Here is a 13,283-nt window from a genome sequence, read left to right on the forward strand (position 1 = left end):
TTTCAGATCACATGAAGCAGACCATTATATTCGTCTATAAGACATTGTTTCAAAAGGGGAAAGGCAAAGACAAATAAATGGAAGTTTTTGCTGCTGCTTAAATTAGCAAGATAGTTTATGCTACTATCCTAAACGAAAAAGATGCATGGCAATGGACAGAAAACACTAGTTGTTACACATTTCTTTACACTAGTTCTTGGCCTTAATAGAATTGTTTTCCTTGATACTTGCTCGATTGTCCAGCTTGACAAAGTGCTTGAGATCCTCGTAAGGAAGAGTTTCAGTATTCTTCCTTCTTAATTCACTCAATGGTGTGCGTTTATCAAGCAGATGCCAGAGCCAATCAGGGTATTCAGAATCTGGAAGTATCTTGGGATCTGCTCCATCCTTGAGAATATTGGCACCAACCACTGTTGTAGACTTGACTTCTTTAGTAAGTATTGATGCTTTAGGAGCATCACTGGCACCACCCCCTTTAGAGCCCTTCTTTGCTTTACCACCGCCAGCAGAAAATGTTCGTCGACCCAACAACCCACCGATTTCCTTGATAGTGATGAAGCCTCTCAAGCATCTAATGTGGTTAATCGCCATAATTACTTTCTATAACATCAATCACAATAATATAAGGAGAAATCAGGTCTAAGGGGATAAACATCCATGAGTAATATCTAATATCATATAATTCTATTCTGCATAATCCAACTAAATTCCTGGTAAAGAAAGAAGACATTCAGCTTTTACTTCATAACTTGCTTGAAATAAAATTTCTAAGTGTTTAACACGTAAAAATTGGATGAGCATCCAGGAAATTGTTACCTTGTGAAACACAGATTATTTTACCCTTAAAATACAGATATCAAACTTATTCCTTAGTATTATGCAAACAAGAGGATCAAAATGCAATGTGATACAATCTCTTGAAGCTACATCTGAATTGTAATTAACAAAGAAGATTCTTTCCCATTTCCTAAAGTGTAAAAGCAATTGCAAATTGCCCATCCATTTGTTCATGTTAAGTTCATTGGTGGTGACCATAGAGACTTTCCTAATAACCCAAGTAATGTTTAAGCATGCACCTTAAACCAATATGAATGAATGCCCTCTAAGGTGAGAGAACTCCCCTAGCTTCCTTCATCTACAATGTCTCACAAATAAATTAAATAACTCAAAATATATAAATTTTTCATGGCATACATCAACAGACACTCACATTCACAAATAACACTTTTGTGAAAACAAATGTGTCTCATATGGGTGAAACTAATTGCTACCAACAGAAAATTTTGAACTGATACTTGATGAAAGAAAATACCGAAACGATGCTAATAGTTTTGAATATTTATAAACCGTAACCGGACCATCTAACATCAAAACTGGTAGCAATGGTTAACCGGTTTTGAGGTCCGGTTTCAGTTTGGTTACATTGTTAGGACAACATCTAAATTCAGTCAGTTTATAGTCTCCTAAAAATAAAATATGTTACTGATGGTAATTAAGGACTTATTTGATTACATAAGAAAACAATTACATGCTAAAACAAAGATAAATATTCCAAGATTACATTATCTATGCAAAGATTAAAAAATAGAAATTTAGAAATTAAAACAGTGGCATATAGCCAAACGTTTATCAGTTCTCACTTCTCACCAAAGAGGATATTGATTCAGATTAAAAGCAAAGAAGACATGTTTTTTTTTTAAAAACTTCAATCATCAATAGCTTTGCTCCAAAGCCACTCCAATAAGAGCTAGTGCATAACATTCCATCACTTCCAGCTCCAGATACATACATTCAGATTAAATTATCAGGGGTGGCTGGGAGCCTTATGATTTCTACAAGCAATGGTTAACTGCATAGACTAACTGAAGGTACGGCACAGCTAATAGCCTAATACTGGCTTTGTGTTGTATAGCCAATAGCTGCCAGGGAAAGAAGTTGGGAAACAAGAGTCTCCACAACACAATACAAACTACAAGCCATTTAATAACAGAAAGCAAAATGCCAAGAACAAAAATCAAGGGCTCAAATAGAAGAACAACATGAAGGCATGAATCCTACCTTTTCGCTAGAGAGGGAGCCGAGAGGTGTGGCGAGTGGCGACGCGGCGACGACCGACGGTGGACTTGAGGAAGAAACTGGGAGTGTGAGTGGGACTGTGGAAGAAGGCTAGAAGCTGCGAGTGGCGTGGCGAGGCGACGGTGCTTTAGCATTTAGGTTTTCTGAAATCTGAATTGATGGAAAATTTCGATATTCCACCTGACCCCGCTTGGTTCCGATCCCACCCAAATTGTGAGACGTGTTTAATAAGGGGTGGACTAGTAATTTAACGAACGGTGGAACTATTCCCATTCCACTGTTTCACCTCCTTAACTTTTTGTCATTCTCTCTTGGTCTTAGAGATACATGTGCAAACATATATACACTGTAACATGAAAAAATTCTTGAAAATTGTCCTTTATAGAAAACTCATTGAGTTTAGTGTTTGGACTTGTCTTTTCAATAAAGGGTTTAACGAATAAGCTTAGAGCAATTACACTAATGTTTTTTAATGGAAAATGGATAATACATGAGGATTTGTATTTCGTGGATGTTGCTGTATTAGGGATGTGTTTTGTTGATGTGACTGGACCAACAAAATGTATTAGTATAATAGTATAAATTTGTTGCCTTGATTTTGTGTAATAGATGTGGGGTTCTATATTGATTTTGTGTAAAAATGTGAGTGTGTATTTTGAGGCCCCCCTGAGAGCAAAGATATGGGTATGACATTTGCCATGCCACACCAAAATTAAGCCAACATATTGGCATTGTTGGAACATGAAAATTTTTATTGACCCATTAGAACATCACTTTTTGGCATCCATACCCTAGTAAATTACAACCATTGTGGTAGCTCTTAGCGGGGGTAAATGATACATTTGGTCCCTCACAGATGGGCTGTGTAACAACTCAGTCCCTCATATTTCAAACGTAACAATTTGGTCACTAGTCTTTGTGATATGTAACGCGGTTAGTTTTCATGCAAATCCAGTCAGCCAAATTGTTGACATGTCATAAAAAGTCAAAATTACTATTTTTTAAAATTAATATTTGCCTATTCCACTTGTCATAAAAAGTCAAAAATACTTATTTTTTTCAATTAATATTTGCCTACGCGGAATAGGGAAACAGTGGACAATGGTGCGTGATATTGATACATGGGAGCTCTGGTTGAGGATTGTGTGCCAATTCACGAAAGATTTTGGATCGGGGAGCGAGGCGGACAAAGGTGTGATTAACTAGTGGCTGGGCACATGTACTCATCATACCCGAATAATGGGTGACACAGATGATCAAGCTCCGGCCTAGAAGGGAGATCGTCTTGCCTAGATTCGCCATCGAAGAGTTGGGATGAAAAATGAATAAATCTTGAGCTTTGTTCTCTTTCTTCTATGATAGTATATCTGGATCAATTCTTATGGTTTCAGTATGAGTTTTGAGTTTCTCTTGGCGCTAGAAATTTTGTAGCTTCTATACTAGTGCTATTCCTTTTCATTGTGTGAAGAATCCAGAGTTTGCAAAAATGCTTGAAATGGTAGGGAGACATGGAATTGGACTGAAGCCACCTTCTTATCATGAATTTAGGGAAAAGTATCTAAAAGTAGAGGTTATAAGAACTATGAAAATTCTTGAGGAGTACAAAAGGGAGCGGAAAAACACTGATTGCACAGTAATATATGGATGGACCGATAGAAAGAGGAGGGCAATATGCAACTTCTTGGTGAATAGTCCTAAAGGGACTGTGTTCTTATCATCTGTAGATACTTCTGATATTTCAAAGATAGCTAAAAAAATATTTGAGATGCTAGATGAGGTTATTGAAAAAGTAGGGGAAGAAAATGTTGTCCAAGTAGTAGCTGACAATGCTGCTAACTATAAGGCGGCGGGTGAAAAATTGATGGAGAAAAGGAAGAGGCTTTATTGGACACCGTGTGCTGCTCCTTGCATTGATTTAATGTTGGAGGATTTGGAGAAGAAAATTGAGGTGCATTGGGTGACCATTGCTAAAGGCCGAAAGATCACAGTATTTATTTATGGAAGAACAATGCTTATAAGTTGGTTGAGAGAGTTCACTAAAGGGAGAGATTTGATTAGGCCTGCAGCTACAAGATTTGCAACTGGATACTTGACATTAGGATGCCTTAATGAGCATAAAGGTGCCTTGATGAGCATGTTTTCTTCTAAAAAATGGAGATCTAGTAGGTTTGCTGGAACAAAACAGGGGAAAGCAATGGAAGCAATAATTTTGGATAATCAATTCTGGAAAAATATCATTACTTGTCTCAAGGTTGCATATCCAATTGTAAAAGTGCTTCGAATGATAGATTCAAATCAACCAGCAATAGAATTTATTTATGGACAAATGGAGCAAGGTGGGGAATCCAACTCCCCAAACCATTACATGATGCTGCATATTACTTGAATCCTCAGTTTCAATATAGTCCCAATTTTAAAACTGATGCAAACATTAAAATTGGACTATATAATTGCCTTCAAAGATTGGTACCTGATGCTACAAAGAGGGTGAAGATAGATTTGCAATGGATACATTTAAGCATGCAAAGGGACTATTTGGTATTGAATCCGCCATATTATCAAGGGATAAAAAAGATCCAGGTAAGTATTTATATTTTCTTTATTTATACCATAATCTACAAGAAAAGAAATTTACTATTTATATTTTACTTGCAATGCAGCTGACTGGTGGGATTCCTATGGTGATGAATGTCCTGAATTGAAAAGATTTGCTGTTAGAATCCTAAGCTTGACATGTAGCTCTTCAGGGTGTGAGCGTAATTGGAGTGCATTTGAGATGGTAGTGTAGATTTTATTGTTATAAACATTTTGTTGCATTTCATTGTTTTCAAAGTTGTTAACTTTACAAAGTTTCTAAACTTATGCAGCTACACTCAAAACTAAGGAATAGTTTACACCAAAAGAAGATGAATGACTTGGTTTTTGTAATGTATAATTTGAAGTTGAAAGAAAGGGAAGCAAAGAGCAATAAGGATAAAACTAAAATTTCTTACTTTGAAGATATACCCTCAGATGATGAATGGATAACAGAGCAAGTGATTCTAGTTCAACAAGATCCATTCCAAGAGGATCAAGTGCTTCCTCAAAATAGAAGATTGCTAGAAAATCTTGATAATAGAGCGACTGATGGAGATTCATGGACAGGTGATGAGAGTGAAGAGGAAATGGTTGGTATGGATGCCACATCGCCCACATGTAAGTTTAACTACACTATTAGTTTTATAATGTAAACTTTATGGGTTTGAGAATAATAAACTAAAAAATGTGTTTGTTTCTTCTTTTTTAAATACTTTTCAATTTAGGTGGTGGTGATTTTGAGAATTCTGGAAGAGAAGACAATGAGATTGCACAAGCTAGTGTTCATGATCGTGGTGGTGGGAGTGGAGAGCATGAGCATCCATATGGCTCGAGAAATTTGGATCATGGAGATTGTTCTTTTTGTACAAGTTGATCTTAATGAAGGTGTTGATAAAGGCATGGATAAAAATACTGAAAATGATAACACTGAAAAAGATGACAGTCTTGAAGTACAAGGTGTAGCTAGGGTGGACATGGAAACGGATGCAAACGATCTTTTTTAATATCCTATGCACTTAGGGAAATGCATGATGTGATTATTTTAGTTTATATTGAATGACTGATATGATTATTCTCATATTGGAATTCCACTTTTGATGGATTTTTTTGGTAAATGATACTCCCTCCGTCCCATTTTAATTGTCCTCTATTCCTTTTTGGGATGTCCCAAAATGAATTGCCCATTTCCATTAATTAAAACTAATTTCATCCATTTTTCCCATCTTACCCTTATTTATCCTTAAATTGAAAAGCTAGAAGAGCTCAATAACCAACTCAATAAATGAGGGTATAAATGTCAAATTGAAGAGAAGTAATGCACTTTCTTAAACAGTGTAAAATTAAAGGAGACAATCAAAATGGGACGGAGGGACTATTAATTATGGATGGATGTATCATGTATGTCATTTAGTTAGTCAGTGATTTTCATTTGTGAGTTATGCTTGCCTTACAATCTTTTTTGAATAGGGAAATACATGATGTCAATAATTTTTTGTTCAATGAAGATTAGATTTCAACTTCTTATATAAGACTTATTAAGGAGGACAATGTATAGACATCATTATTGTATTATTTTATATTTATTTTTAATTTTTTGTAAAATGTTACTATTTTACGATTCAATCTTGCCGACCTCTCATCGATCTTGAGTAAAATCCTGATTTTGACAACCTTGGTCTTTGCAACAAATCAGTGAACAGTGAGAAAAGTCAAGAGTTGACTAAGGAGAGTGAATAGAGGTTGTAGTCTAGCAGCATGGATCGTGGAGTCATGAAGTTAATTTCCATATTGGAGAGGTAGTCTCTACCTTATTTATAGTCTTATTTCTTTTACTTTGAGAATGATCTTATGTTGTATTGAGAAAGTAATTTTTCTAAAGGGTGATTCCTAATCAAGAGAGTGATTCTCTACTTCTTCTTATTTCCCTTTATATTGAGAGTGATTCTAACTGTTTGGTCCTTCACGTTGGTTTATTATTCCTTGTTAATCAACTTGTTGAGATTACATTGTTGATTTGCATCAACTTGGTATCAGATGAAATGAACACAAATAGAGCTAGTGTTCACGATCCACTAGACAGGGGTCATGGCCAGGACAAATAGAGCTAGTGTTCAAGATGAGACCGTTATAGTTCAGTACAAGTGAGAAAGCCCTCCTCTTACATGACTAAAGGAGAATTTTTTTCCAACCTTGTACCTATGAAGCTTCAAATTTCACGAGGAACTCGCAAGAAAGAAGTTGCACTCCTAAAGCACTCACCTAATTTCAATGTGAGAGTTTTTCCCAAGAACTTTCCAAAGTAAACCAACAGCTCCAAATTGTTTTAGAAAAAAGATGAATTCGATCGCGAGAGAATTTGAAGTAAGAGGGGCTCAAAAGGCCATCGAGAAAATCGAGTCAGTCTTACGTGTTCGACATCGTTTTGAAGGTAATTCAAGCAACTTTGAGGAGCAAGTTTTTTGTGCAATAGGAAAAGAAGACAAGAGATAACTAATAGTGGGGAACTACCAGTAGTTGTTTATACTGACGAAGAACAAAATCATGAGAAATTAGAGGAGAGTGTGTTAGTTTATACTTGGCTCTAGTGATAATAAATATATTGGAACTAGCTATAATAACTTGCTTTGATATTAGTTTGGTCAAAGTAGATGAAGAGTCTAATATTAAAGTTTATATCTAGAGACTTCTATGTAGGTTGAGTTCTACTATTTAAGGAGCTTTGTATTGTCATCTAGATGTAAGTAGAAAAGAAAAGAAAAAAAGCAATAAGAATTTCTAGATTTCTCAGCAAATTTACAGTGGTATCGGAGCTGGTTTTTTTAGGAGGCCTGAAATTTCATTTTTTGATCACCTTTGATCATTTTAAGATGTCCACATCCTCTCTACCCCCTCCACCAATTTTCAAAGGAGAAAACTATGATTTTTGGGCAATTAAGATGGAAACTTTTCTTAATGCTCATAGTCTCTGGAATTTAATTGAGGATGGATTTAATCCAAACTCTCTCTCAGACAATCCTACTGTTCAGCAATTGAAGGAACACAATGAGCAGAAGCAGAAGAATTTCAAGGCCTTGACCTTTCTGCATAATGCTATAGATGAGAAGATTTTTCCTAGAATTGTTGGGTTGAAGACAGCAAAGGCTGCCTGGGATAGATTGAAGGAAGGAATTCCAAGGGAGTGATAGGGTGAGAGCTGTAAAAATTCTAACCCTTAAGAGAGAATTTGAGATGCAAAGAATGAAGGATGAAGAATCTATCAAAGATTATTCTGACAGACTTGCTAATCTGGTAAATCAAATGCGGCTCTATGGAGAAGATATTCAAGATCATAAAGTGATGGAAAAGATGCTCATAAGCCTTCCTGAAAAATTTGAAGCCAAGATTTCTGCAATAGAAGAATCTTGTGATTTATAGAAGCTGTCCATTTCTGAATTGTGCAGCAAGCTGCAAGCACAGGAGCAAAGGACTTCATTGAGGTCATCAAATGAAGCTATTGAAGGTGCCTTTGTGGCAAGGCATAAGGGAAAGCATTTTTTCAGAAAGGGTGGCAAAAGATTTGATGGAAGGGGCAAACCTGGTTCTGTAAAGGGAGATAAAGGCAAGATATCTTCAAATATTGGTGATGCACCTAAGAAGGGAAGTTTTCCACCCTGAGGAATTTGCAAGCTGACTAATCATGCTGAAAAAGATTGTAGATACAAGGGAAAAACAGCAATACAGTGTAGATTTTGCAAGAAATTTGGTCATCTTGAAAGGTTCTGTTGGCTAAAGCAGAATAAGTCATCAGCACAATCTTCACAGCAAGAAAATGTTTCAGAAGAGCAGGAAATCAAGCCTGAAGATCATCTATTTATGGCTGCAACCTCTTCTCAGACCATCAGCTGTGATAGCTGGCTTGTAGACAGTGGTTGCACCATTCATATTGCCAAGGATGAGAATTTATTTGCTACTCTTGACAAGTCAGTGAAAACAAGAGTAAAGATGGGCAATGGAGAGATGGTCACTGCTGAAGGAAAAAGCACAGCAGTTTTCAACACCTCTACAGGTATCAAATATATTTCTGATGTGCTTTTCATACCTACAGTAAGCAATAATTTACTTAGTGTGGGAAGAATGTTGAAGAAGGGCTACAGATTGCTATTTGAAGATTACACGTGTATCATTTTTTATCCAAATGGCCAGGAGGTTGCTAGGATTAAAAGGGTTGGTCATAGTTTTCCTTTGAATGGAAATCCTGTTGATGAGCAAGCCTATAGTTGTAAAGAAGATGATACCTGGCTTTGGCACAAGAGGTATGGTCATTTTAATTTAACTTCTCTGAAGCATGCTAAAGTGAAGAATTTGATTCTAGACTTGTCTGACATTCACCTTAATAATAAAGTTTGTGAGTCTTGTCAACTGGAAAAGTTGACTAGGCAGCCATTTCCTGTGAATCAAGCGTGGAGGGCAAGTGAGAAGCTTGAGCTTGTGCACACTGATATTTGTGGTCCTATGAATACTGAATCACTAAGTCAGAACAAGTATTTTGTGCTATTTATTGATGATTTCACCAGGATGACCTGGGTTTATTTCATTTCCAACAAGTCTCAAGTTTTCTCTATATTTAAGAAGTTTAAGGCCCTGGTTGAAGCACAAAGTGGAAGAAAAATAAATAAGATCAGATCTGATAATGGTACTGAATATACTTCTACTCAATTTAATGATTTCTGTGAAGCTATGGGAATTCATCATCAGCTTACTGTTAGCTACACACCAGAGCAAAATGGTGTAGTGGAAAGGAAGAACAGGACTGTTATGGAAATGGCATGGTGCATGATGGCTGAAAAGAAGCTTCCAAAGTCTTTTTGGGCAGAAGTTGTCTATACTTCAGTGTATTTGCTGAACAGACTTCCTACAAAGTCTGTGAATAATATGACTCCTACAGAAGCTTGGTTTGGCTCTAAGCCATCTGCTAACCACCTGAGAGTGTTTGGTTCTATTTGCTATGCACATATTCCTTCTATCAAGAGATCTAAACTTGATCAGAAGGCTGATGTTGGTATTTTTCTGGGATATTCAGCTCAATCCAAAGGCTACAGGATCTTTAATTTCCAAACCAACAACATTTATGTTAGCAGAGATGTTTGTGTGGATGAAAATGCCTTTTGGGATTGGGATAAGGAACAAGTTGTGCAGAAGATGATAAAAGGAGCCGAAGTCTATGTATGATCAATCTATCAGAATGAAAGTACCTAGTGTGGATGACACTACAGATGAGCCTAAAGCTGCCAAGGTAAAGCCTTTATCTGAGGTTTATGAAAGTTGCAATGTTGCTCTTGTTGAACCTACAACTTATGCTGAAGCATCTAAATCTCCTGAATGGATTGAAGCTATGAAAGAAGAAATGAAAATGATCATTCAAAATGAAACCTGGCAGCTTACATCAAGGCCAAGAAAAAAGAATATCATTGGAGTGAAATGGGTATATAGAACAAAATTGAATCTTGATGGCACAATTTACAAGCATAAGGCAAGATTGGTGGTAAAAGGGTATGCTCAACAACCTGGTGTGGATTTTGGTGACACTTTTGCCCTTGTAGCAAGGCATGACACAGTGAGATTTTTGGTTGCTATTGCAGCACATTTTGGCTGGAAGCTTTATCATTTAGATGTCAAATCTGCCTTTCTAAATGGTCTATTACAGGAGGAAATTTATGTTGAGCAACCAGAGGGTTTCATTGAAGCTGGAAAGGAGGAGATGGTTTGCAGGCTTAACAAGGCTTTGTATGGACTTAAACAGGCTCCAAGGGCCTGGTATAGTAGAATTGATTCCTACCTGCTCCATCATGGTTTTAGGAGAAGTGATAATGAATCTACTATGTATGTAAAGAGTGGAGAAACACAGCTAATAGTTTCTCTATATGTGGATGATTTTCTTGTTACTGGAAGCAACTTTGCAGCTATGGAAAAATTTAAAGATGAAATGATGAAGGAATTTCAAATGTCAGACTTGGGAACAATGAAATATTTCTTGGGGATGGAGGTCCATCAGTTTGATGATGGCATCTTTCTTTCTCAAAGAAAGTATGCCTTGGATATTCTCAAGAAGTTTGGAATGGAAAATTGTAAAGCTGTTGATTTTCCTTTAGAAGTGAAGCAAAAGCTGTCAAAAGATGATGGTGCTGCGAAAGTGGATGCCTCTATTTATAGAAGCTTAGTTGGTTGTCTTTTATACTTGACAGCAACTCGACCAGATTTGATGTTCCCATCTAGTTTGCTATCAAGATTCATGAATTCGCCAAGTCAAACACATTTTGGAGCTGCCAAGAGAATTTTAAGGTACCTAAGAGGCACTTATGACTATGGTGTATGGTATGCTAAAGGAGGAGAAAGAAAACTGGAAGGATTGGTGGACAATGACTGGGTTGGTAATGTTGATGATTTTAAGAGTACTTCTGGTTTTGTTTTCTTCTTTGGCTCAGGTGCTTTTTCATGGAGTTCCAAGAAGCAAGAAGTTGTTGCACAATCAACTGCTGAAGCTGAATATATTGCAGCTGTTGCAGCCTCTAATCATGCCATTTGGCTCAGGAAATTGCTTGTGGATTTAGGACTAAAGCAAGGAGCTACTATAATTAACTGTGACAGTAAATCAGCTATTGCGATCGCTGAAAATCCAGTCCAACATGGGAAAACCAAGCATATTGGTGTCAAATTTCATTCAATCAGAGAAGCTGTTAAGAATGGTGAAATCAAGTTGGCTCACTGCAGTTCTGAAGAACAAGCTGTTGATATTTTCACAAAGGCACTTCCTAGAGCTCAATTTGAGTTTCTGAGAACAAAGCTTGGAGTTGTTTCTTCTACTTGGAAGACAAGTCTCAAGGAGGAGTGTTAGTTTTCTGTGAGACTTGTCTTGGCTCTAGTGATAATAAATATATTGGAACTAGCTATAATAACTTGCTTTGGTATTAGTTTGGTCAAAGTAGATGAAGAGTCTAATATTAAAGTCTATATCTAGAGACTTCTATGTAGGCTAAGTTCTTGCTATTTAAGGAGCTTTGTATTGTCATCTAGATGTAAGAAGAAAAGAAAAGAAAAAAAAAAAACAATAAGAATTTGTAGATTTCTCAGCAAATTTACAGAGTGGAAAGACCCACCCAAGAGGTTGGTGATGTTACTGCAGTTGATGCCTATAATGAGTTTGGCCATATACTTATTTGGTGCAGTCCTTGTGGGAACTGAAACTATCACTACCAGCTGAAGTAAGAAGGAATGAACTACGTAAACAAGAAGAACCAAAAACAAATTGTTACTCAGCTCAAGGGCTTGTAAACTGAAAAACTTCTATTAGATATATCCACGTTTGACTGAAGAACAAACTATCTGCTACAACTAAGATCTCACAAGAGATGATTTCCAAAATTCTGAACTTGAAGCACACTTAGAGATGTGACTATGGTCCATGCTGCAACTAGAGATGCTGTATATGGTGACTTGTCGTCTACGGGAAGTTCTTTGGCTAGAGCCTATTTTGGGGAGTCCAAAAGGTTGTTGTGGGACCCTGGTGGGTTCAATTCGACGGAGTAGGACGGCGGGAATGATGCAATATAAGAATTGGTGCACAAGATGAGCAATGACTACCCCAAACCTGATATCTTTGGCATATCAGATATTATTGCCATTAATTTGTGGATCCAATGTATTTATATGATGGGCTCGTGAGGATTTCAAATTACATGATTGACAAAAAGAAAATCATGGCACCAATATAACAAGCAATATGGCCATTAAAGAAGCAATTGAATGCTAAGGAGGAAGTCTTGGCAACAAATCATTGAATCATAGTAGCAACAATGAGAAAAGTCAAAAACAATTGATTAAGGAGAGTGAATAAAGGCTATAGTCCAGCAGCATGGATCGTGGAGTCATGAAGCTAATTTCCACAACGGAGAGCTAGTCTCAACCTTATTTATAGTCTTGTTTCTTTTACTTGGAGAATGATCTTATGTTGTATTGAGAAAATTATTGTTCTAAAGGAATGATTCCTAGTCAAGAGAGTAATTCTCTACTTCTTCTTATTTGTCTTTATATTGAGATTGATTCTCACTTTTGGGTATTTCACGTTGATTTATTATTCCTTGCTAATCAACTTGTTGAGATTACCTTGTTGATTTGCATCATCATGCTTGTTTTTACTCTGTTCGCAATGAAAATTTCGTGTATGAGAGCTGTTTATGTGTATTCATGCATTTTTTTGGTTCAACCACACCACATAGGGAGAAACAAGTTGATTCCCTTTTACCCCACCTTAGGATGAATGCTTGTGGATGATAGTGTAATTTAATCATATAATCTTGGTGGTCATGGCTCTACTATTGGAATGAAAAGTTAGTTCTCTTACATTTCTAATGGCACCGTCTCTTTCGAGTTCACTAAGAAATGTCAATAAGAATATGAAGAGTGTGTTTGGATTGAAGGATTTTGGGGAAGGGGATAACAAGAAAATGAAATTTTCTTCTAATTCTCTTATTTGGATGGTTTATAAAAAATTAAGGGAAGAGAATAAGTCATGTTTGTTACATTAAAATTAAGAAGAAATTTAACAAGAAAATTTATCATAAAAATTAAAAAAAAATTCATAAAATATAATATTA

General features: G+C 36.4%; 1 protein-coding gene and 1 pseudogene across 2 annotated transcripts; one reads left to right on the forward strand and one right to left on the reverse strand.

The window, feature by feature from the left end:
• On the reverse strand, positions 1-2,296 carry LOC120008906 (54S ribosomal protein L37, mitochondrial-like). Of its 2 annotated transcripts, none has more exons than XM_038859280.1 (2): positions 2,059-2,296; positions 1-571 (listed from the first exon to the last, which is right to left on the reverse strand). In XM_038859280.1, the coding sequence occupies exons 1-2, from the start codon at positions 2,208-2,210 to the stop codon at positions 190-192; spliced, it is 534 nt and encodes a 177-aa protein (XP_038715208.1). In that variant the 5' UTR covers positions 2,211-2,296; the 3' UTR covers positions 1-189. The 2 variants fall into 2 exon arrangements, with proteins under 2 accessions (XP_038715208.1, XP_038715209.1); XM_038859281.1 differs by having other exon boundaries at positions 1-600; positions 2,059-2,199.
• A 242-nt stretch (positions 2,297-2,538) lies between these two features.
• LOC120008742 lies at positions 2,539-5,767 on the forward strand (annotated as a pseudogene).
• Positions 5,768-13,283: the final 7,516 nt, after the last annotated feature.

The sequence above is a fragment of the Tripterygium wilfordii genome, chromosome 11 (assembly GCF_013401445.1).
Source record: "Tripterygium wilfordii isolate XIE 37 chromosome 11, ASM1340144v1, whole genome shotgun sequence".
Taxonomy (NCBI): Eukaryota; Viridiplantae; Streptophyta; class Magnoliopsida; order Celastrales; family Celastraceae; genus Tripterygium; species Tripterygium wilfordii.

What these genes read in the sequence shown, in the direction of transcription:
- LOC120008906 (XM_038859280.1), bottom strand. Translation starts at nt 2,210, where the DNA reads ATGCTAAAGCACCGTCGCCTCGCCACGCCACTCGCAGCTTCTAGCCTT. An exon ending in GCTCCCTCTCTAGCGAAAAG is followed by an intron (nt 572 to 2,058) that starts GTAGGATTCATG and finishes TAACCACATTAG; the next exon opens with ATGCTTGAGAGGCTTCATCA.